The sequence below is a fragment of the Plodia interpunctella genome, chromosome 19 (assembly GCF_027563975.2).
Source record: "Plodia interpunctella isolate USDA-ARS_2022_Savannah chromosome 19, ilPloInte3.2, whole genome shotgun sequence".
Taxonomy (NCBI): domain Eukaryota; kingdom Metazoa; phylum Arthropoda; class Insecta; order Lepidoptera; family Pyralidae; genus Plodia; species Plodia interpunctella.
In genome coordinates, this window is record NC_071312.1 from 7,646,469 (window position 1) to 7,672,339 (window position 25,871).

The 25,871-nt window shown below is 35.6% G+C and overlaps 3 protein-coding genes across 4 annotated transcripts in view; 1 reads left to right on the forward strand and 2 right to left on the reverse strand.

Moving 5' to 3' along the window:
• mtg (mind the gap) overlaps window positions 1-25,871 on the forward strand; it is a 61,913-nt gene that overhangs the window by 21,110 nt on the left and 14,932 nt on the right. The window lies entirely within an intron of this gene.
• Window positions 5,160-6,595, reverse strand: LOC128678215 (choline-phosphate cytidylyltransferase A-like). The gene has a single exon (XM_053759606.1). The coding sequence runs from the start codon at window positions 6,395-6,397 to the stop codon at window positions 5,312-5,314; it is 1,086 nt and encodes a 361-aa protein (XP_053615581.1). The 5' UTR covers window positions 6,398-6,595; the 3' UTR covers window positions 5,160-5,311.
• Window positions 7,726-25,629, reverse strand: LOC135309915 (uncharacterized). Its single transcript, XM_064436595.1, has 2 exons — window positions 20,896-25,629; window positions 7,726-7,815 (listed from the first exon to the last, which is right to left on the reverse strand). The coding sequence occupies exons 1-2, from the start codon at window positions 25,627-25,629 to the stop codon at window positions 7,726-7,728; spliced, it is 4,824 nt and encodes a 1,607-aa protein (XP_064292665.1).

Below are 25,871 nucleotides of genomic sequence, written 5' to 3' on the forward strand. Positions count from 1 at the left end.
CCTGAATTAACACATAGGGTACTTTTTATTCCGAAATTCCCAGGAGATCGAAGTGTAGCTACGTAACGTGTATAAATATTGACGTAATTTAATTCGATTCCTTCAGTCTAGATTGTCATAACAAATTGGTGCCAAAACGCATATATAGGTGTACAGACAGACGGTCGTGTCCGTATATGTCTGAAGCTCTGTGTATAATAGTTTTAAATGCTTATTAACAACTACCTACATCAAATCACAATGACCTTCTTATTTAGTAAGATCGGAATACAAAATCCGCCACGTTTGTGTCTAATCCGTCTCTAGTCTGCATATAGAACTGCAGTTTAGTCTAAATATAAACAACAAAAGTTAGCAATAACCATTTCTGAAGATAAATCTGTGCATTGAAATTCAAAACACCTATTTTCCTGTCCTTAGATATTAGGAGGCATATAAAACCCACGTTTTACTTGTCTATTCTAGATTATGCATCTGGAAAGGTGTGTTTTATGCCAATACAACTATGTGGGTGGGTTGCATCGTCAACTTTGACGTTAAATTTTAACGTGCACAGTAAAACGCAAACTACGTCATTTTGTCTAAATACATTACCTAGGTAATAAATGTCATAGGCGCGCCGGTTAAAACCAACGTCAAATTTAACGGTGTACTTATTATATTTCATCCTAAGTATTATATGAAAAATCTGCTACTGATATTACGCTCTCTGTCCGTTGATTCTAGATCAATGTAGAAAATGATCATTTTCAGATTGACCTGTTTCGTGGATGTATATACAGGGTTACTGGTACGATTATCTAACGCATAACCTTCAAAAGACGCATAATGTACATAGAGACTAACATCTTTTGTTCTACGACTTCTGTCTAAACGTAATAAATACATACATTTTCCTTTTTTTTTAGTTTTAATCTCGTTTCTATAAATTGTTAACTCTATGTTCGATTCCGCTAAATAACGCTACTGCACTGTCTCGTGTTGCTCGGCTATTACATAGAGTTAAGATGTGTAGAATCGCAAATATGATTGTAGTTTTTTTATATGACAAAAACTACGATTTATGAAAAGTCGTAGAATAAAAGTTGATTGTTTCAATGTACCCAAGTAGTCTATAGGAGGTTTTGCGTTGATACCTGTAACCCGGTATAATGTATGTCATGAAATATATGCATGTTTAAATACTAATAGCATCGTTGAGTTGGTGCCTCATAACACAAGTCTCTAACTTTGGAGTCAATTTAATCTTTGTGATGTATGAAGTGGTGGTGGTGTAGTGGTTAAGACTGTGGATCCTGTGGATGAAAGGTTCCAAGTTTGAATCGTACTCACTCGTGCCACATGAGTTTGTATACCAATCTGACTCATGTATTATCTTCATCGACCACCACTTGCTTCCGGTGAAGGAAAATACCGTGAGGAAATCTGCACACTGGTTGATTATTAACTTGTCTGTGAAATGGAGAAGGCAATGGCAAACCACTCTATTAATAGTGCCAGGAGAGTTGTCGTGTGTGTTTAATTTCACGTAATGACAACCCTCAGCCATGAGGAAATGCGACTATTCAATGTGATTTGTTCCTATATTATTGATCACTAGGTTCTCGCTACGCATTTTAGGGTTGTCAGTAGTAAAATACATTAAAGATTATATATAATCACTTAGCAATAACAATTGAAAACGACCATAGATAATAGCTTACAAGCGCATCGGACGATCTCAAGCCGTCGCGGAAATTTGAACCATAACCCGATAATAATAAGAGCGTTTAATTATTTTCGTGTGTGGATTAAGGTTATGTCCGTTTCGTTATCTGTTGTGCAGACATCTTTCTGCCCCCGTACTTTCACTAGTGAAAGGCTTTATAGGTCAGACTGGACTGGAATCACGACATGTTACAGTTATTTTTTAATTCCAATTACTTTAATGCGTTACTACCGTGCGTCAACTCGTGAACGGTTGCTGCCAGAGGGAACTGCGGTCTGCTCGTTTCTCATTTTTTGTGTAATTAGTTGTTTCATTAATTAATATATATTAGCACTCGGATCTCAATCATAATCTATTTTGATATATTTTTTGACTATGTACATTATGTAATTTGATATATTATCTGAAAAAAATGTAAGAAACAATAATAAGCCCTTCTGGCATGATAGGGACCAACACTGTTCAAATGAGTTTCTTTCGGCATTTCTTCTCAGCAGTGGTCGTTCCATAATGCCAGTAGTTTGTAACTTGTGAAAAATTGCTATTTAACTATTAAAATTGACGTGAAAAAGTGCCTGTGAAGGTCTAATTTCTGAATGATTTGAACTGAATGACATTCGATATTCAATTTACCATACAACGCACAACGCTCAAAATGGGATTTATATACTATTATTATTTGCAATAAGTATTTGTAATAAAAAAAGGTTGCCCTGTCGGATACTTCTTAATTTACTGGTAATGCTGACAACCTCCTTGGCGCATTAGTCACCGCGTCCACCGTCTGCTATCTGGAGGTTATACGTATATTTTTTTCCCGCGCTAGTGAGCGCGCAATGAAAAACCAGCAATGTATAGCGAATCCGCCAAAGTTTGGCAAACTGTTCGACGACAGTGTGAAGCCGGCATAACACATGGTTGGCGAATTCATAATATGAAGGCGAATAATTAAAAAAAAAAAAAGAGTAGCCAAGAAAATCGATAGGAAAAAAAATGATATTTTTTGTATCCCATTTAAATCTAATCGGACTTAGTAGAAAACTTATTTTTTTTATTCATAATGTTTTCTAAAGATCACATTTTGCCTACACTAGGAACCGAACCCAGGATATAGGACTGGTGTGGTGATGCAAGCACATATCTACAAGACCTTCTCAATAAGATTTTTGACCGAGCGAGCGAATTGAGTGAGGTCTAACATTCTACTTGGGGCAAAAATATTTTTTTTATATGTATGTACGTTTTTGACGCGATAACTTTCGAACCGTTGGTCCGATTTTGATGAAATTTAAAAGGTATGTAGGATATGCCAATAGAATTTTTAAGTTCGTTGGATATAAAAATCGGTTCAGTCGTTTTTGAAATATTCACAATTTTGTAAAAAAAATATTGTGTTCGCAAGGTCTAAGTTCGCGGCGAACAACTTGTGTAAAGTAGGTTAAGACTCCATAGCGATTACTATCTCGGCACAGTGATATAACTACCAGTAATATTTACTAAACTAACCTACTGACTAGTAGCATCCTGTGGCATTAAACACGCAATATCCTACAGATAAGGACTTGTCTATCCAGCGGCCATTATGTGACGAAAATGCTCATACTTTTTACCACATTATGTTTACGTCAGTTCTTGTTTTATATATGATTCATCTTTAGAGTGGATTACACCAGCTTGGCGTTAACTTTAACCTGCGCGCTGCGGTCGCTTAGATAAAATGGCGTACATTGCGTTTCTCTACGCAGGTTAAATTTAACGACAAAATTGACTGCAGTATTATAAGTATTTGTAAAGTTCGCTTTGTCTCTTTCTGTTATAAAGTGTGATAGTGACAAATCATACTTAAGATAAAAGTATGCTTTTACTTTTTTATGTTTTCATAAAATAACATTTTTTATATGTATTTATTTCAGGTAAAATCATATAGCTATAAGAACGGTTGATATCGATCCACTACGGGTACGTATGTAAAAAAAAAACTTAATAAAAATCGGTCGAATCGTTTGAAAGTTGTCGAGTTTGTTCAAAACAAATAAGACGACCCATCCGTTTTGACAGCACGTCTACAACTCCTTGACGTGTTATAAACATCAATCATAAAGAACAAAAAAACGGTCTTAAATCCATTCAGACATTATTTCATAAATGTAAATTTTTCTGTATTTATACATAAGATCTTTTAAACATTTTTTTTGCAATAGTGCGAGTATTTTAATATTCTAAATGACCCACTTACTAACTAACACAAGGGTCAATGACACTATGCTTGGGTTAAATATTCTATTCATTTGCTTACAAAAGCTTGAAATGGGTTGAAAGATAATTACCTACAGTACATAATAAGTAAATATTTCGTATTACGAATTGACACTTTGTGTAATGTTCTGTTTTACATTGCTTTTACGAAAGGTTGCAAACTGTAAAAAATTTAAAAATTATTCATTTATTTCTGTAATTTTATATAACTAAAACATTGCCTATTCATTCGGAATATTAATTTTTATTCATATTCATTTATTTGAAATGATATAAAAGTTACTACTTATAAATGAATTAACTTTCTAATTTAATATTAAATCGGGTTTGAATGTATGCTTAATGATTAATTATTATGTTGTTTAGTGTAATAAAAAACAAATCAAGTGACTTGTTATTTTTATAAGTATCTTTAGTTATACCAAAAAATATTACTGCACCCTGGAGATAATAAAAACAATTGAACAGGGAACTGAAAGGTTATGATAAAGCTATTACTTTGAGCTAATGTATGTTGTGTCTCGATGTCACTGCTTTTGGGAAATGCGATAGTGATAAATCTCACTCACTCGAGATCTATACATATCATAAAACTGTAAGTGGACTATGTCTGTACTTAGGAAATATTGAAGAAAAATAATTATAGGGTTTATGGGACCAATAGAATATTTTTTAATGTTTGTCTGTCTGTATGTTTATTCGCACATCACGCAAAATCTATTGGATTGAATTAGATGCGGCTTTTACAGTTGTATAGCGATAGGTCTAATCTGGTATAGGGCGATACGTTGCTTAGAACCCATGATATCGATAATAATAATTTAATAACAGACGCATGAAATAAACGCGGACGAAGCTGCGGGTAAGCTAGTATTGAATATTTTGCGATCAAGCAGTCTATCGTTTTTGCCATACCTAAGTAAATGGCGGTAAATTTTCCCGTTTTCTTTGGAACAATAGCCAATATCGAGAGAGTTTTCTCTATGGTAATAAAGAAAGTGACTCGAAAAGAAAAGTCTATGGCTATTACTGCTTTCAAAATGAGAAGATAATTATATAAATATTTGCGTTTATTTTCTTATTTAAGATATTAAAAAATTCTAATGTCTCATCGTTTCAGGTCGCTACAATTTACCACAATTTAAACATTGAATAAAAATTATGACACACAATTTAATCGATCAAAAAACATATGTAACATCAAAAATTTATAATTCATAACTTTGTCGATGATATTTTGAGTCTGGTCATTAACACCGTTAAAAATACATGTATAATTATAAACAATTCAAATTAATCCAATAAATAATTTTAATCAAACTAGTCTCATTTATAATTTAAAACAAACTACGTATGACTATCCAAATACTCTTCATCACTGTTAGCGACTTCATTGAGAAAATCTTTTGATGATTTTCTATCAAAACCTCCTATAACAGGAGAAGATAAACTCTTTAAATCATTGCTGCTTACGCTGACTACGTTCAGATCTGTAGGAGAAGGAATATTTCGAGGAGAAGGCGGGTTACTCAATGCATGTTTTAACATTCCTTTCGAGTCATTCCACATTGTCGAAAAAGTGCCACGACTCCCAAAAATCAACAGAAACGAATCAATCAACTCCCTCGATTTTTCCTCCCATTTCGCAAAGAAGTCCACTTTCTTTTCGACTATGTTCGTCATGACCTTCTTCCCCTTGTCTTTCAAACCGTCCATCATATTTTGAAAACGAAATTTCTTTTCATTAAAAAATGAAACGTTGAGCTCTTTCGCTGAATATCCATGTGCCAAATTAGTTCTAACGTAAATATCGTAATCGCGTACAATCCTTGCTACTATATCTGATGTAGACACACCTTCAGTTCTTTTTGTAATAACAAACATATTATTTTGTTTAAGAAATGCGTAGATATCATTTTGATCTTTAGTTGTGTATGGTATATCATCATGTGCAACAAAATCTATTTTATGTTCTTGCAGAAATATTTCATCTATTTCCCAGGGAGCATCTCTTATAACTTCATCAACATATTTGCAGTGTCTTACTGCTTCGTACCTTTCTTCCTCGTTCATGACTGTGCGTCCTTTGCGTCTATGTGTTAAAGCATCATTGCATACTCCAACAATTAGATATACATTAGGGAATGCTGTTTTAGCTTGTTGTAGTTGTTTCGCGTGACCTTGATGAAACACATCGTAAATACCATCAGAATAAACACGAACTTTTCTGTTAGTCATGCCAGAAGCTGCTTCATCTGGATGTATTTTGAAATAATCACAATTGTGTAGTTCTTCTATAGCTTCATGATCTGTACTAAAAGGAGCTATAGTACGCAAAGATATTGGCTCAATACCTTCTGCATATTTATGAGTATAATCAGACAAATCTATGTCAACAACCAATCCATCGCCGTTTTGATTTGTTGGGAACATATTTTTAGCTCACTTTCGAAAATATTAAAATTTTCCCCAATACAATATCGATCACAATAAAATTTGTTGCAAATAATAATTCACCTAAATGGACTCAAAGAGAAATTATATAGCGCTATCTAAAGTTTGTATATAACTTTAAAATTCATTACCAATAACTTAAATAATTTGACTGAAAAACATTGTTGACAATCACGTCGCAAATGACAGAAAATGTATATTTTTAAGACAAAAACTGTACAAACCTAGATTTTACCAGAATATTGTATAAAAAGTTTTACTTCATGCAATCTTGCAATACAACGAAAAGCTGATAGAGTTTTTTAGATATAATTCATTTTTTGACGAAACAAAATGTTTTTTTTTCCCTCACCTTAATAAAACCAGTAATATCATGTTATTATCGCCAAGTAGCGTCGGCGCACTAGTTAAAGTTACCGGTTCTGCTTACTTTCGCTGATACCGTTCCTCTTTCACCGAACCTTATTCAGATTATTGACGATACTTCCGCATATTTTAAACATTTTGACGGTCGTTACGAAAGGTGAGAGCTAAGAAGTTATAATATAATATGATTCCAAATGGTACAAGTACTTTGACTATTGTTTTATTGTTGCATTCGAAACTGTGATGCTGCGAAGCCCGGATTCTTTTACAACTGGCAGTCTGCGCGGCTCGAGAATACTGTTGTTGGCTTTCAGTTTCCTGGGCTATTTGTTCTTTAGTCGCCTATTACGACATCCATGAGAGGAGGGAGTGGTCATATTCAGAGGTCCGCACGCCTATTATTTAATTGTATTTATTAATGTTGATGATTATCACTACATAGTGTAAAACACAGTCGCACACCGCTGCCTGTCTATCTCTATTAGATCTTTAAATCCCCATTAGAGCTTTTAGATCTTTAAAACTACACAATTTTTTAAAATAGATAGTGTGGTACCTAATAATTATATTATAGTATAGATAATTTATTATAGTTTTACCCGAGCGAAACCGGGACGAGCCGCTAGTGGGCACAAATAGAAAAAATAACCTCTTAGTTACTATTACATTTACATCTTGTTCGACAAGAAGACCGATTTTGGACATAACTTCATTTTCTTCAGATTTTCAATTAGACCATTTGAAATATAATTTGCATCCAATTTATTATGTCTTGAAAATTAAGTATATATATTAGTTTTAGCAAAAAAAAAAAACAATTACTTTGCTGAGGTTTCTTCACTTATCATGGAAAGCAAAGTTACGCAAAAGTTTGATGTCAACCATAAAAAAGTGATTAGTTTACGAAACACTGATGAAACTCATACAGTCAATAATGGTATTTAAAGGACTATAATATGCGCATACGCATCTAAGTAGTAGTCGGTGTCATAATGCCTTTGATTCTTGGAGGTTATTTTTCCATGAAGAGTCTGAAAAGAAAACATCGAAAAAAAAAAGATTCCTGAATTAATGCTTTTAAGATTTTTAAGAGCCTGTCTGTGCACCAGTCAACTAAGAGGTTTAAATGAATTTGTCATACATACATGTCACACATGCTTTTAAACTTGTTATTGAAAATAATAATGAGATAAAAAAAAAACTGAAATCGAGCGGGAATTGAACCCGCGCCTTTGTCTATCCGGGGCAGTGCTCTTGACCACTGAGCTTCTTATTATTATTATATTCAAAAACTTTGAAATTCATATTAACCTGCGAGAGCACAAATTACGCCATTTTATTTAACCGAACGGCGACGCGCGGGTTAATATTAACGTCAAAGTTTACTGGTGCAACCAACTCTAAATTAAGTTAGTAAACGGCGGTATATAATCCACATGAACCTTCGAATAGGTAATAAATAACTCTTTTATTCCCCAATCACTATATAGCATACTATAAGTCACCTTTTCCTGACCTATCGAAAGTCAATTAGAACCAATTACTTTCTACAGTTGAACACGGGCGTCACCCACATAAACAGATGTAGTTTACCACCCTACTTTCCTCGCATTTCAAACGCATTCGAGTCAGTGGCGCAGTGGCACTCGTCAGCAAAAACTGCATGTCAATCAGAGGGTAGCGGCCAAGATGCGGTCGATATATTTTATGTTATCACTAGCGACCCGGCCTGGCTTTACACGGGGTCATTTTTGTATAAATCTACGGGGAATAAAATGTATAAATAACAGTGAAAACTGCATCAACTGTGCTTTAAAGAAAGCTTTTTTTATGAGAGCTTAGAACTTTTTGAGTTGAGTTGGATATTTTTATTAAGACGACCACGGTGGCGCAGTGGTAAAGTTCTTGCCTCTGAACCGAGAGGTCCCCGGTTCGATCCCCGGTCGGGTCATGATGGAAAATGATCTTTTTCTGATTGGCCCGGGTCTTGGATGTTTAATTATATATGTATTCGTTATAAAATATAGTGTCGTTTAGTTAGTATCCCATAACACAAGTCTAGAACTTACTTTGAGGCTAGCATAATCTGTGTGATTTGTCCTAATATATTTATTTATTTATTCGTATAAAAGAACTACAATAGTACTATTTCAGATATACGTGCGTGTATTATTTATAAAAATCTGACCAGTGCGCGAGGCATAATTGACTAAAAGAATACATAAATTAAAAAAAAATCTCCATCATATAAATCTGATTTAGCTAAGATTTACAGCAATTTGTAAAAAATAAAAACGATAACATTTTTTTTTTGTAATATCATCAACATTTCCGCATTTTAAATTTTTAAGCATTTTTTAAAAAACGAAGAGATTATAAAAAACAAACCGTAAAACCTAACCTTATAACAAACCGTAAAACCTAACCTTATAACAAACCGTAAAACCCTCGAAATTTCCGCGTTTTAAAGGAAAATTTACAGCATTCTTTAGAAATAAGAATGTACATACACAATCAATATTAGAGCACTATAAATGCTCCAAGCAATCAATATTAGCAATAAAATCTTCCATCTAAAACAAGTTATTTTTAAACCAAATAAAGAAATGAAAACGACACCTGTGCGGCATTCCACACAGAGTCACGAACAGTGAAAGTGTCCATGAGCCGAGGCGAAAGAAATTATTGGATGTGGCATTAAAATTATGATTTATCGTAACATAAATTGAATTGAATTATTACAGTTTGTTATCTAAATCATTATTTTTCTAATATCATTACTAAATTATTAAGTGCATTGCGAAAATAATTGAATTGCATGATTCTGAAAAAAATTGGCAGGAGAATATGATTTATTTAAAGGAAAATTGGCTGGTATGTTAGTAAAAAATAGCAATAATTCTATAGTAAAAGGTTTTGCAAAAAAAAATGCAATTGAATGATTAAATTTTCTTTGCAATAAATTTATGTGATTTTTTCCGCAATAATGTTCACTGGCTTCGCCCTTTGCAAATGTTAGAAATTTTTAAATAATTGATTACATTCTTGAAAAAAAAAAAACAATATCTTAGCAATAAATTTATTAAGGTTCCACACTCTTTTATGTCGTCGAACAGTTTACCAAACTATGGTGGATTCGATATACATTGCTGGTTTTTCATTGCGATAGATAAAATCACTCATACTTACTACGCAATGCACACTCATTCGCGTCGGCGTGTGTCTGAGTGAGGCGAGAGTGTGTAGCTGGCATTAGAGCTCAAATGAAATCGAAAATATTTGGTGACACCCTAGAATATAAACTCAAATTATAAATCTCAAAATGGATAGACCCGCGAAATTCAAACAGGGTCATACAAATTGCGTGTCTACTTCGCGCGGTCGTGTTATCTCGTCATGCGTCGCCTGGTGGTGTTCAAGTAACACCGGTAGTTAGATAGTATCACAGTTGAGAGGTTATTACAGTAATTATGTCTTGCTCTCTGAATGTTTATACAGTTGTTTCACGTGAACCACTACTGGGACAATTCATAAATATAGGATTCCATGGAGATAAAAAATATATGCCGTCAAAAATATAAATGCGCCTCTTCTTCCTCACTTGCGCTTTGGAAGTCGGCAGTAGTCTTAGTTTAAGTAATTTTTGACGTCAATATGTGATGTATATCGTCCTAAATTGAATAAAGAATTTTGAATTTGATTTTCTTTTAATTTATCAATTTGGGCCTACGCTTAAGCTCCGTGTAATCTCGTATAGTGAGTAATCAGATTTTAACAAACTGAAACAGACAAGTACAGTTAGGAATTAAACATTTTTACATCTATGTTTTGGACTAGTTGGTCGGTGGAGACAATAGCTATGACCACGGCTAATGGCATTGTTTGAATCCCAAAGACGTATTCAAGAAATGTCCAAACTTTAGAACACTTTATTTATTACGCCAGCTCCACAATATCGGCGAACTCGGACACATGCCGAATGCGTGAACATTGCGTAATTAGTATGAGTGCTTTTATTTACCACAACAAAAAAACAGAAATGTATACCGAAATTTTGGCAAACTATTTTTTGCCGTTAGTGTGGACCTGGCATTAAACGTTATAAGTACATTTACATATTTTACACTTTTTACTGTCTAGATTATCTATGTGCGATAATTATGAAACAACCTTACAGGTAAAGGTAACCTTTGACCTTGTATACAATAGTTATATGTGCAATATTGATTTGCATACAATCTTTACGCGCCGCATTGACACATAGACATTTGATTTTTTATCTTGTTAAGTTAAAAAATCCTAATAGATCCCAACTCACCTTTGATTCCGTAAGTTCATAACATATTTCATGTCAAAACTGCGACTTCTTAATTTTGACGGCTTATTTGGCGCATTGGCTCAGAGGTTGTGAACCAAAAGGTCCGGAGGTCCGTTAGGTCAACATGCGAAAAAACACAGTATACAAATTGAGAAAGTATCATACAATTTACATGATATAGCATTATTGATTAATGTGTATTTTGTGTTACTATTTTGTGTTGTATTAATATATTATATCAAAGTTAAAGCATTGATCCAGAAATGACATTTTCGCAGGCAAATTTAAAATTATGCCATTTCAGTTTCAAGGAAACTTTTGGTCAACTAATAAGCTTAAAAAAATATCAGCGCTGAGTTTCTTTTAGATTAGGTAACTTACAAGAAAAATATATACTTAATATTATAAATATGGATGTGTATTGATATTCTACTTTCTCTTAAACTTATTTATGCTCAATTCTATGAATGTCTATTATAAGATCACGAAAACTGGTCTCACGTATTCTATGAAATATTACCTCCTACATAAAATTTGGAAATATACATACTCGGAAAAACGTATAAATTCATGCCTGATATATATAATAGAATCGTAAAATATTATCATTGATTTCTAATAAACTAAAAACATTTACATGGTAGGTATGAAATTTACATTAACCCTCACCACAGAGTTTCGCAATTAAACGTTAAAAAATATGCAAAAAAAAACACTAGTTGATTGACAGATAATGTGTTGACGTGAACCCACAATCTTGCGAAGTATTTTACGGCTGTAATAAATAATGTTAATCACATTTCAAAGCCACACGCAAATACCCTTTGACATGTCACAAAAACGGCGCCAAAAGTGGCAAGGGTCTGTCAGTTTTACAAATACTTGCAATTGCAAATATTATGTTTTGTAATTTGTGTATTACGATAGTGTTAACAACGAGTGTATCTATAAAACAAGATAAAATAATATATACCGATTATAAAAAAAGAGATTTTCTTTAATGTTTGAGTAAGCAATTTTGTAGAATTGTCTTTAATTTTTCGACACTGTCATACTAGTGAAGTAAATATGCTGTGACAAAAATACAAAATGGTGTGGTGAAAATTATAAATACAAAAAAAATATCAGTGCGTTGCTCCACATCATATATTTCTTATACAATAGTGTATGAATAAGAATATGAATATCTTTATTTGTCTTTGTGGCCGTCGTGCCCGTTATATTCTTGGTTTCGACACTGACATGCGTTGACGTACGTGGAACCTTCATACAATTTCTGCGTTATTCAGCACATGGAATTAGTAGGTATTACGACGGAGTACCTACTAAATTCATGGTTCTGTATTGTCTGCCTATGAACGTCAATATGTCGGAGCCGGACTGAGCAATTGGGCATCATAGATTTAGAAGCCCCTTCCCGCGCCTTGGGGCATTGGTACTAACCAAACTTCCAAAACTTGTCGATATCGAAAGGTCGATATATATATACCCAAACTGTTAAAAATATGACTCTTCTTCAGGTGTTCCAATCCGATATAAGAGATTGACGCGTTAATATAAAAGAGCTGTGGCATTGATAAAAGTTCGTAACCGACCAAGAAAAGCGAGAGTACTTCACACAGTGTCAACGATTACCGTAATATAATATAATACTACTGGTCCGGTCAGATGTCAAGTCACTTTCGCGACGAGAACGAAAGTCTTGCACTTGTAACCGTAACCCGTTGAGTTGCACTATCAGAAGGAGACGCGAAGACTACAACAAGTTTTTGCTTTTAATTTTTTTACATGGAGGATAATGCCTTATGATTTTTTCTATAATGACGATATGATTTGCCGTAGCAAATAAATATATCCAAAAAAATCATAACACAAATACACATTTAGTAGCAAAAGCGTGTGAAAACTCTTTTGTTGCAATAAACTGCAGTGTCCACTTCCTATCAGGTGGACCGCATGTCTGTTTGCTTGCTTAAAAAAATTTTAAAAATATACAGAATTTATTGTATTACTTAAAACATTTTAGATATTTTATTGACTCTTTTGCCACATCTACAGATAAACTTTTTCGTGGAAATATTTGTCCAATCATGCACAGATGTTTGCATTAGTACACGGATAGAATATAACCAAAAGAAGATTGTACTGAATAAAGAATTTTAAAAAAAAGTCATCGTGACGTCCTGGGAATGTTATTGTTGCCTATCAGCGGTCAAGGATATGTTTCCCTTTATCGCGTCGTATGACAAGCACGGAAGGATAATGGGGTGGTCCTATTATAAGGAGAAACGACACGTTAAAATCCCACCGTATTCTTTGAATTACATGTATTCGTATGAATCACGAAGACAAGTTTATTTGTTAGACAAATAAGAAAACACCCGACTTTCAATATTCATTTAGCTACAACTTGAACGGCTGAACCTATTTCGATCAAACAAATCTAGGAACGATCGCATAAAAATTAGCTATCAAATAGAAAAAACCGCATTGGTTTATACGTTGATGAGCTACGTGAGCTACGTATACAAACAGACAGATAGACACATTCAAACTTGTAGCATCCATCTTTTATGCGTCGGAGGTTAAAAAATATTTTTTTAAATCTCGATATGAGATATAAGTCGATATGAGAAATTCATCGTCTATAAAGCTATTTAGTGTAAAATCCAATTGTTCACGTACTATTAAATCTTCTTAACAAATCCATGGACATTTTGTACTTAGAAAATAATCATTGTAACGACCAATCACTCTTACTGTCGATTTGTTACAAGCATTGTAACAAATTGATTGTCATACACAATGCGATGATTTCACAGCAATTTGCCGCAACGACACTGTCTCATTATGGCGCGGATAATAGTGACATTATAAACCTAGGACCATTTTTTTATCATCAGCAAAAGCTACAAAGATCCGTGCAATGAACTTTAAAAAAAAAATCACCGCATCTTATGGATTAAAATTGCAAAGATTTTAGAATTGTTGACGACCAATAAGTTTTTTTGGTTGCCAAAATTAGAACCTTGCGGACTGTTTCAATAACAACTCCAAATAAATATATCTAATAAGTATAGGCAGTGATGCGACGATATCCTTTTTCTAGGTAACATTGAGTTTCAACTTTTGCCCAGCAGTAGGACAAAATTAGCTTATAATATGTTAAATCTAATCGTCATCAAAGTTGATAATCAATTTTTGATTATCATATTTTTACTTGAAATATGAATTTTGGATTGCTCGTATACGTGTCTTTTGGGCTTCGCGACTTTTTTGCTGGTCCTCTAAGCGATAAAGTGGAATGAAACACACACAACAACTTTCTTGGCATTAGTAATTAAGTGGTTTGCCATTGCCTTTTCAATTTCACACACAAGTTTATAATCAACCAGTGTGCGGGTTTCCTCACGATGTTTTCCTTCACCGGAAGCAAGTGGTGGTCGATGAAAACTATTGCAAATGAGTCAGATTGGTATAAAAAGTCATGTGGCACGAGTAGGTTTCGAACCTAGGACCTTTCGATCCACAGGCGGGCTTCTTAAACATTACACCACCACCGCTTCCGCTTCATCTACCTAAGGTCATCTTATTATTCCGAATGTCTAGTATAAGTAGTCGAACTTGGAAATTCGCATTTTCCGCAGCCATATTCAATTGTTTTCACTGTCTGTCAACCGAGTTCTAACTAGCCGAGGAAAAATATCATTATTTTGAGTGCTATTACATTACACTACTACCCATATTATTGAACTGGCTTTTGCCCGCGACTCCACTCGTGTGCATATCGCACGGTTTCTTTTTCGAGATGAATTATACCTACCTGCTTCTTTGTATTTTGAAATGAATTACGTCAATGTGTGAAATTGTATGTATGAGATGTATTTGATGTATGAAAATTTTCAAGAAGAGTATACACTCCTCCTCAACCAGAATAGATACAATATAAAGAGGTAACAAATAAACAAACTTACTTTCGCATTTATAATATTAGTTAGGATTAGAATTAGGTAGTTAAGATGTAACAAAGTCACTTTTTATTTATGCCAGAAGCAAATAAAATTCTCTAATTGATAAAATTGTTTTATTCGACATATAACGTCCTACTCTCGTTGATAAATAAATATCAAATAAAAAAAATCGTAAGAGGAGAGGAATCGTCGCCTAGATATCGGTAGTCTCAGTAGGTAGTCGTAAAAGTCATGTCAGATGCCTTTAGGCGACATGAATAAAATCCGACACCGGTGTTAGCAATAACATATTCGAAAAGAAGAAGAATGGTAGGTATATCGAAATCTACCCATGTGTTTTGAGTTAGTTCATATTGAAAGACTGATCTCGTAAACACATACTTATATGTATGTAAGCTTAAATATTCTTTCACTTTATCAACCATCTTGTAGACTTATTAATATTCTAAAGACATAACTTAGCAAGACTTCGGTCTTTGTATGGTCAGAACAAAAATTTTAAAGTCGCGAAACTTTCCAATAATGATAAATTGGGCATCACCACAAAAATATTAATTCAATGCCATAATTTTTACCTTTCTTTATAGTCGTATTCCTCATGGCTGAGCGTCGTGGTCATTACGTGGTATTAAACACACAAAACAACTTTCTTGGCATTATTAATGGTGTAAATTGCCATTGCCTTCTCATTTCACACACAAGTTAATCAACCAGTGTGCAGGTTTCCACACGATGTTTTCCTTCACTGTAAGCAGGTCTATAAAAACTACTATATACGAGACATATTGGTATACAAACTCATGTGGCACGAGTAGGATTCGGACCTGGAATCCTTCGATCCACAGATGGTCTTAACCATTACACCACCACCGTTACAAACTACGGATTCAAAGTTAACTTTTTAAGACAGGTAAAAAAAAAACAATGTTAATTATCAGGTTTTCTTTTCTCCTCTTTTTTTCAGAGATTTATAATTGTATATTTTTAACCCCCGACGCAAAAAGAGGGGTCTTATAAGTTTAACGTGTTTGTCTGTGTACCTGTCTGTGGCATTGTAGCTCCCAAACGGATGAATCGATTTTCGTTTAGTTTTTTTTTGTGTCATAGATAATTTTATTCCGAGTGTTCTTAGGCATTTTTCATAAAAATCGGTTCACGTGTTCAAAAGTTGTAGCGAAATGAATATTGAAAGTCGAGGGTTTTTTAGTTTATCTAACAAATAGACTTGTTATTGCAACAACATGTAAACGGTGGACTTAAAATCTCAAAATACTGAAGACTTCAATTGTTATCTTTGTTTCGACCTGGTAGTTTTACGCTATAAATAAATATAAATATATTAGGACAAATCACACAGATTGAACTAGCCCCAAAGTAAGTTCGAGACTTGTGTTATGGGATACTAATCTATCCAAGACCCGGGTCAATCAGAAAAAGATCATTTTCCATTATGACCCGACCGGGGATCGAACCCGGGACCTCTCGGTTCAGAGGCAATCACTAACCACTGCGCCACCGAGGTCGTCTATATCTTTAAGTTGTTTCTACAGTGACATTTTCTTTATTAATTTATATTTTACTAGCTTCGCCCCGGGGCTTCGATCCCGTGGGAATTTCGAGATAAAAGATACCTATGTATTATTCCAGGTTATATTCTATCCGTGTACCAAATTTCATAACAATTCGTCCAGTAGATTTTGCGTGAAAAAGTAACAAACATGCATAAGTCAATAACATGATTCAATACCTCAGCACATTTTTTTTACTCTGTACTGTCGGCATATAAAGTTAGATTATACTAATGAATAGGGGCAAATTAGCTTAAGATACTCGTAGTAAAGTAAGATACCAAGTTTTCTTGTGTTTTGGGATACTCTTACAGCTGAGCGTATTTTCGATAGCATAGTCGTTTAATGTCGGAGATCAGGGTTCGGTTTCTTACTTCTTCTTTCTTTCTTCTTCGTTCTTCTTTCTTTTTACTTATTCATATTGTATTTTTAAGTAAGTAGGCAAACATGCATGCGACCCACCTGATGGAAAGCGGTCACCGCAGCCTATGGACTTCTTACATATTCTCATTTGTGTTTGCCATTTCTGTGAGGATCGAACTAATTTTAAAACAGATGCATATCTAGAAAAATATCCAAAATCCAGAAATCTGAAATTGATCTTTTCCCATCTTGACGTGACCGGGAATCGAACCCAAGACCCCATGGTTCAAACGCAAGGACTTCACCACTGCGCCACCTTATTTATAGACATATAGCTCCTGGCTGAGGTTCAATAAGTGGAATGAAACTCACACCAACTTTATTGGCAATCAGCAGAAGAAGAAGATTTCCATCTACATTTCATACATTCTTCTTCTTCACCTGCGCTTTGGAAGTCGGCAGTAGACTTCGTTTAAGTAGTTTAAAAAAAAGTGATGTATCACCTAAATTGAATAAAGAATTTTTTATTTGAATACAATGATCATCAAGTAAAGTGCAGTTACTGTTCTTCACAACGTTTTCCTTCACCAAAAGCAAGTATTGGTGGACAACGACTGCTATAAATGATTGCACCACAGTGACCATCAATTTGGTTTTTTCTGCTGTCTGTATGTCAGTAAGTGGCGCGGCAACCTTTCTCCGAAACATCCGGCTGGGCATCGACCGGACAGCTCATTCACGGATTTGACTTTTGTGGGACAGAGATGACAACACTGTGATTGATACTGGTTTACGATTTTGTTTCTCACATGAATTTGAAAATAAGTCCGATTTCTCTTAGTCAATACAAATTTATGACGCTATACAATAAATAATGATAATTTCTCTCTGTGATGATCCTTACTAATGTTAGTTTTATATCTCTTCACGCTCTATCTACTCAACCAATCTTCTTGAAATTTTGCATACATGTAATTTGAAGTATGGAGAACATAGGGTTTCATCCCGGAAAAATAACTGTTCCCGTGGGAAAGTTACGCGGGAGATGCCGCGGGCAAAAGCTACTTAAATATAATAATCTAATATTCATTCCGCAAAACATTTTCTCAATAATTAATTGGAAACGACCATAAAAGTTATATTCACGAAATTTATTTTATGTTGTACCCGTGTTAGAATCCTTGTATCTATAATATCATCTAATATCATTATAATAATTTATTATTACATATGAACGTGTAAGTTATAATTAATAAGATGTGATATAAGATGAATATAAATTTTCATCGTCACGTGTTCCCGGTATCATTCGAAGCTGTGACGCCCGGAAGCCCAGGGTTCGCGTAAATAAATCATTAAATTTTGAAGATTCGGCTATGCTTTTACAGCTGTCTATCTGCCTGACGTCAACCCTCTCTGGGGATGTTATTGTTGCATATCATTCAGCAGCTGCTAAAGTTTGTATCCCTTAGTCGCCTCGTACCCTCGCCTCTAGGATTTGTGTCCTATTCTAGAGTGGTAACAAACGACACAATGAGGTGAAAATTATATATTAATAAATATAAATATATTAGGACAAATCACCTAGATGGAGCTAGCCCCAAAGTAAGTTCGAGACTTGTGTTATGGGATACTAACTCAACGATATTATATTTTGAAACAAATACATATATAGATAAACATCCAAGAATCAATCAGAAAAATATCATTTTCCATCATGACCCGAGCGGGGATCGAACCCGGGTCCTCTCGGTTCAGTGGCAAGAACTTTACCATTGCGCCACCGAGGTCGTCAAATTATGTTATGTATGTTACAATTTCACGGAAAACTTAATGGACGGATTTTGATGAAATTTCGTATATCGGAAGGGCAAATCATACAAAAACATTACTATTCATGTCAACATTATTCCAGGATAGATCCTGGGATACAATTGATAATTTTCTAATCTTCCCACTCGTATTTTATGCAGTATCATGGAGTCATGCGCCATTGGGTAAAACTCTATATCGCAATTCAGTTTTGCAACACAACTTTCATTGCAACTAAATATTCTGACTGTACCCTGTATGATCTTGCTTAAGACAGCCATTTTAAGCCATAACGTCTCTCTATATCCCATATTTATCGAAAATTAACTAACGTATGAGCGGCCCATCAGATAAATTGATAACACATTGCATATATTTCATTCTAACCGACTGTGTAAAAATAGGCTCCAATAATGTTGGAGGTACAAGAAAAATAAAGCAACTGTGTCTGCTTTAGTGTGGGAATCTCTGTATAAAAAGTTACTGATTAATCCCTAATTTTTAAATAAATAAATGAATTAATTAATATATTAGGACAAATCACACAGATTGAGCTAGCCCCAAAGTAAGTTCGAGACTTGTGTTACGGGATACTAACTCAACGATACTATATTTTATAACAAATACGTATAAATAAACATCCAAGTCCCGGATCAATCAGAAAAAGATCATTTTCCATCATGATCCGACCGGGGATCGAACCCGGGACCTCTCGGTTCAGTGGCAAGAACTATACCACTGCGCTACTGAGGTCGTCAATTTTAAGTAGGCTTAAATGAAAGAATTACAATTTAAAAAAATTATAGAATAGTATTATGTCAATATATTTAAGTGTAATTTTTTACATACATTTTATTATATTATTATCACATGTTACTTCTGCATCTGTCCTGATATCTAACTGGTCGTCCACCATCTGAGATACAGATTCTATCTAGTTCGGAGGTGGAATTCCTGTTGATGACTGGACGACGCATAATTTTAGAACTAAATGATAAATGTTACTATGTAATAAGTAGTTGTTCCTTTGTAAATTGTTGGCAAATAAAAATTTGATTTGAAAACAAATCTGTTTATGGTTTTTGACAGAAAAAATGTAATGTGACAAGTGATATAGGACTAGTACTAGTGAAAGGTATGTTATTTTAATATTCTTAAAACTCAAATCTAAAAGATACATACATACAAACAAACTTACAAACTTACTTTGCATACATACAAACTTCGCAAAAAGGAGGTTAAGAGAGATGTAGAAACTATTTAGGTTTAATTCAATGTATGACATGGAACTACAACATAAAACTGATGGTTGTTTGGAATGTGCTTGCAAACAAACCCACAGAATAGCGACTAGACTCAAACTTTCCAGCGGTTACTCAACTGGGTAATTCTAAATGGCTAGACTGTGTCAACATGGCAACACTATTAAGAATAGTTGCGTTGCGTGGTAAATACCGGCTGTTATTGTTTCGGATCTCATCGTCATCAATCAATATTTAAATTAATGTTTTATATTATGTTGATTTGGATTGTGTTGGATATTCTAATAATCACCAACAAAAAGAGAAGACTTTGTTCTTGTCGGTGGAGCATCATCCATCTTATTCTGTCCTCAGCCATCGATTTCACCTCCATTAATATTAACTTGAATGCAAAAGTCGACGTTGACTTTGAAAATCACTAGTCTGGTGCAACCTTAATGTATTTGGCAAAATCATCGTTCTGCCGAACGATGGAATCACGAAATTAAAAAAAAAATGTATTTGTTATGTACACATTTGTTTTTTTTTTTTATTGACCCTAAATGGCTAAAACTGATGTTGGTGATGGTAAATTTTATTATATAACTAGCTGTTACCCGCGACTTCGTCCGCGTCATTTTTTATTAAGGACGTGTATATTGTAGGAATATATGTTTATAGACGCGATATTTTATTACAATACGTTTCTATAGACTACGTTTTTTGTTTTACCGTCTTTTGACAATATGTACAGGTTTTGGGGGCTAGATACACGGGAACACGCCACATACAATTGCCCATGGGAAAAGCAGTTTTTCTCTAAGTGTACACCTGCTACCTTCAGTGTCTGCCCTTGACTTTTATTTATAGTCATTGCAAAGGCGGGTTTTAAAGGGAACTGCACTCTTTTAAACTGGAACGGCAAGTCTGTTGGAATAATGGGAATACGTGGAATCAGAACATTTTCTCCTTTTGCCGTTCCGGTCATAATTGTTCCTTTAACGATGTTTTTCCCCAAGTGCGTAATTTGCAATCGAGTGCCGTTGCATAGCCGAGGTGCATCAAGATTACGCATTAATAGAACGGGGACACCAACTTTCAACCTCAGGTTATGGGAAGGCACGCCTGATAATTCTAGAGAGTTAAGAAACTCGACAGGGTATGATGTTACGTGTTCTGTATCCATTACATTATCTACAGAGAGATATTCCACGACGTCACCTACCACTTCTGACATAATATTTTCATTAATCTGTCCAGCAATTTCGTTCGTTGGTGCTAAAATTGCCCTTTCACACAACCATTCTTGGTCTCCCATATTAGTCCGCAGATCAGGATATACGTTGTTTTTTAGATCGTCAGTGCTGCCAACAATATTACAGAATTCGTGATTTAGTGTGATCATACCGTTAATGTCTGTGGCCATACGATCTTCACCAATTTTCAGGAGAGTGGCCGCATACAGCCCCGATTGTGAATCGTTGTGCAGTTGTACTCTCATATTTATAGTCAGACTAAATTTTTGCACATGCGCCCATAGCGTAGAGGCCTTCAAACATGCGTTTATTTCATCTGCCGGTGTACCTCTAGTTATCACGGGTAGAATCTGTCTGAAATCACCAGCCAAAAGAACAACCATCCCTCCCATAATACTTCTGTTGTTTTTTATGTCTTGCATTGTCCGGTTTAATGCTTCGACTGCTCTCTTGTGAGACATAGTACATTCATCCCAAACCAACAACTTACATTGCTGCAACATTCTTCCGCGCTCACTATTTTTACTTATATTGCAAACTGGCATTTCTTCATGAGCTAAGTTTAAAGGAAGCTTGAGTACTGAATGTGCTGTCCGGCCACCACTGAGCAGTGTGGCGGCAATGCCAGAGGACGCTACTGCAATAGCAACTCCCTTATCTTTTCGGATTTGAGCAAGAAGGAGATTTAAAAGAAATGTTTTGCCAGTGCCTCCAGGAGCATCAAGAAAAAACAAACCACCTACGCCGTTTTCGATTTTTTGCACCACACTATTAAAGACATTTCTTTGTTCTGGGTTCAAACGTGGAACGGACTCCGTTATTTGCTGTTGTAAAAAAGCATGGTCATAATTTAGTTCGCGTAACACATCACTACAAACTTGCCCTGTCCTACGTGGTCTACTCATCCCAAAATCTGATAAATCTTTACCAGTAATAGTTATCACTTGGTCTTCAATCTTTGTTAGGGCTTCGTCATAAATAGAATCAATGTATGTGACATTGGGATTATTTTCTTGCAGTCTATATAATATATCGTCTGACATATCATTTCTGTACTTGTCCCACAATTGCTGAGGATTCGACAGTCCACATGTCGCTATTAAAATAGCAAAAAGCTCTCTCACCTTGGCTGCTGATCTACATTGTACGGCCTCTTCCAGTGTTTCATCCCAATGATTGTCATTCTCCAATAAACCTTTAGCCTCACATGCTTCTCTAAATGTTGACATTTCCTGATCATTGTGTTTTTTGAGATCTTTGAAACACGTAGGCCCTCGCACATGATGTAGCAGCATTCTCAAACAATAGCATTCCATGTTGCTCACATGGATCGTGTAAACTCTACCTAGAGCATCACCAGATTTAACACCGGGCCAATTCTGAACAGAAGTTCCTTGAACTCTGCGTTTCCATTCTTTTCTTGTTGCATTCCAGGTGTAATATCTTGGCACATCAACATACAGAAGAGTTTTTGCAAAGTCATCCCTTGCGCATAGTTCAAAAAAAGCGGTGAGCGTGGTTTTAGGTGGAGTTGACACTCGGTCATGGAAATTATTTTCCGTAAAATAAACTCGTTCACCGTTTTCTAAGTGCACACCAAGGTGCGTAACAGTAGGATGCCTTTCATGTAGTGGAAATCCCAACAGCCGCCACACGGCCTCGTTGCTGCTGACATAACGACCGGACTGATACGTTTGTACTTCATCTACGGGATTTGCGTGCTCTGTGCTTCTAAAATTGAAAATAGCTTGATCGCTGCCTTTATTTATGTATTTACAGATATATTTAATCGCACGCACTGAACTGCAAACCTCTACATTGATGTGGGCATTAAACATTTTTGACAAAATAGGCGAATAGGGAACCACCCAACTATTATCAACAGTAGCATAACTACCATTTCGAAGTTTTACAGTTGCCGTTCGACCTCCGTCTGCTGGCGCTCGTCTACGATACATGGGGTATCCGTTTTCATTGTGAACTGTCTCTGAGTGTAATTTGAATGGAAATTTTTTAGTACATCTACCGTCTTTCATGCAAGGGCACTGTGGATTCGCAGGACCGCATGGACCGTGAATCATATTTTTGACAATAATATCATGAAGAACCTTGTCACTGTCTGGATCCGGTATTTCGGCGCTGATAATGTCGTCAATTTGGTTGGGTCTCAACTTGTCTTTCAACCAAAGCAATATGTGGACATGGGGTAATCCACGCTTTTGCCATTCTATGGAATACATATAACACAACACTTCTCCATATATTTTTCCCTTGGTAATAACTGACATTAGTTTTTTAACTTTCAAACGAAAAACTCTTGCAACTATATCATGTCTATCAATTGCACTCTGTCCCGGCATTAATTCGTTGACTGTTTCCGGCCAAGCCGGGTTACATGTGAATGTAACGAATAAATCAGGGCGACCATGTGTGCGCACATAAGCAAATGCATCCTGGGTGTATTCGTGTAAATATCTTGGACTATTCACAAATGAGGAGGGTAGAATGGTCATCCTACCTAAATTGTTGGGATTCACATTCGCGTCATTTGCTACAGCATCTTGAAGATGGATGTAATTTTCGGCCCTTAATTTACTCTGATTTAGTGATATATATCGCAATCGTTCGCTTTCAACCTTCACGTACATATCAACATAAAACTGATTGGCTAGTTGTCTGCATCGTGGTATTATATTAAAATCGTCTTCCCGTATCATCATGTTGTAGGCATAAAAATCCATACATGAAACTTTTTTGTTGGGCAAGGAGAGGCCTGATATAGGATTTACTTGTTGTATTTGAAAGTTATACCCTTCCTGTCCTTTGCTAAACATAATTGGATATTGCAAAGCGTCATAAAATTTATGGGTATCAGGGACTCTGGCTAATATATCATTACGGGCGTGCACAACTATATCGCGGGTAGCAAACTGTTCACCTAAAACCATGGCTGCAACTTCATTTATTAGTGGCGTGTTATATCGTCTCTCATGTTCTCCACTGGGCGTACGGTCTGGATGCATCACTAACTTATATTCTTCCCCCGGTAGTCTCTCTAATGCAGTTTTGAAAGTGTTGATAAGGCGATTTTGTTCATGCAGCATTCTTTGAATTTTCAAAACAGTTTCCTTTTCAACCCCTTGAATATTTTGACACCTACGGTCGGCCTCGTTGTCTTCGTCCCCCATAAAATAAACCTGTAAAAATTTATGCTCTTCATTACTCGCTGGAAGCAGAGAACCAATCCTGTGGTAGATTTGTCCTTGTATAGTGAAAGTAGGTGAAAATCCAGGCATTACAACTTCTCTGTCAACACCAAATGAAGTCATTCTAAAGCACGAATTGTATTTTCTTATTTTGTTTAAAAAGCGGCGTGATTCGTCGCAGTCATACAAAAGTAGAGTCTTAAGTGGTTCTTCTGGCACACCAAGTGATGGAAGCGAGATTTTTCCCCCAGAACAACACATACCAGGAGTTTCTTCTTTCCATTTTAGTGCTTCGCAATATCTACATTTTTGATCCATTTTCCCAATTATAACTAATCGTTGGTTGACGTAGTCAATCAGTGGATCATAATCAAACGCGGCATCGTGAAACGCCTGCCACGTGCTACGCGTAAGTGCGCGTCTTCTTTCTGCTTGTCGTTCAGCATTAATGTCTCGCCGCCTTTGTGACTCTTCGTGAGTCTCTGCAGTTATGCGTGACGCGTGACGCTCAGCATCTGAAAGTTGCCGGGCCTGAGTCTGCTCTAAAGTCTCAGTGGCTCTAAGAGACGCGTGACGCTCGGCGTCTAAAAATTGTCGGGTCTGAGTCTGCTCTAATGTTTCGGTTGCCCTAAGAAACGCGTGACGTTCGACATCTAACAGTTGCCGGGTCTGAGTCTGTTCTAAGGTCTCAGTGGCTCTAAGAGATCTGTGACGCTCGGCATCTAAAAGTTGCCGAGTCTGAGTTTGCTCTAAGGTCTCATTGGCTCTAAGAGATGCGTGACGCTCCGCATCTAAAATTTGCCGAGTCTGAGTTTGTTCTAAGGTCTCGGTGGCTCTATAAGATGCGTGACGCTCCGCATCTAAGATTTGCCGGACCTGAGCTTGTTCTAGAGTTTCGGACGCTCTAAGAGACGCATGTCGCTCGGCGTCTAAATGCTGTCGGGCTTGAGTCCGTTCTACGGTCTCGGTAGCCCTTGCAGCTGCGTGACGCTCGGCGTCTAAAATCTGCCTTGCTTGAGTCTGCTCTTCAGATTCTTGAGTTCTAGCTACTCTCGCGGCTCGAGCTCTTGAAGAGCTACGCGTTAAATCTGATTTACGCTTGCGAGGCATATCGGAAGAACATAGATAACACAAAATATATAGATGTTGAACAAAATCAAATTACTTATTCCTATTTAAAAATTTGAAAATTCTATAAATTTTAGAAACAATTGACTGTAATTGTCTGAAAATATTGTTTGAGAAACATTCAACAAATCTATAGAATAATACAATTGCCAAGTAATACGAATAAAAAAAAATGTTTAAGGAATCGGGTTGCATTAATATACTTACATTAAAAATACTTAACT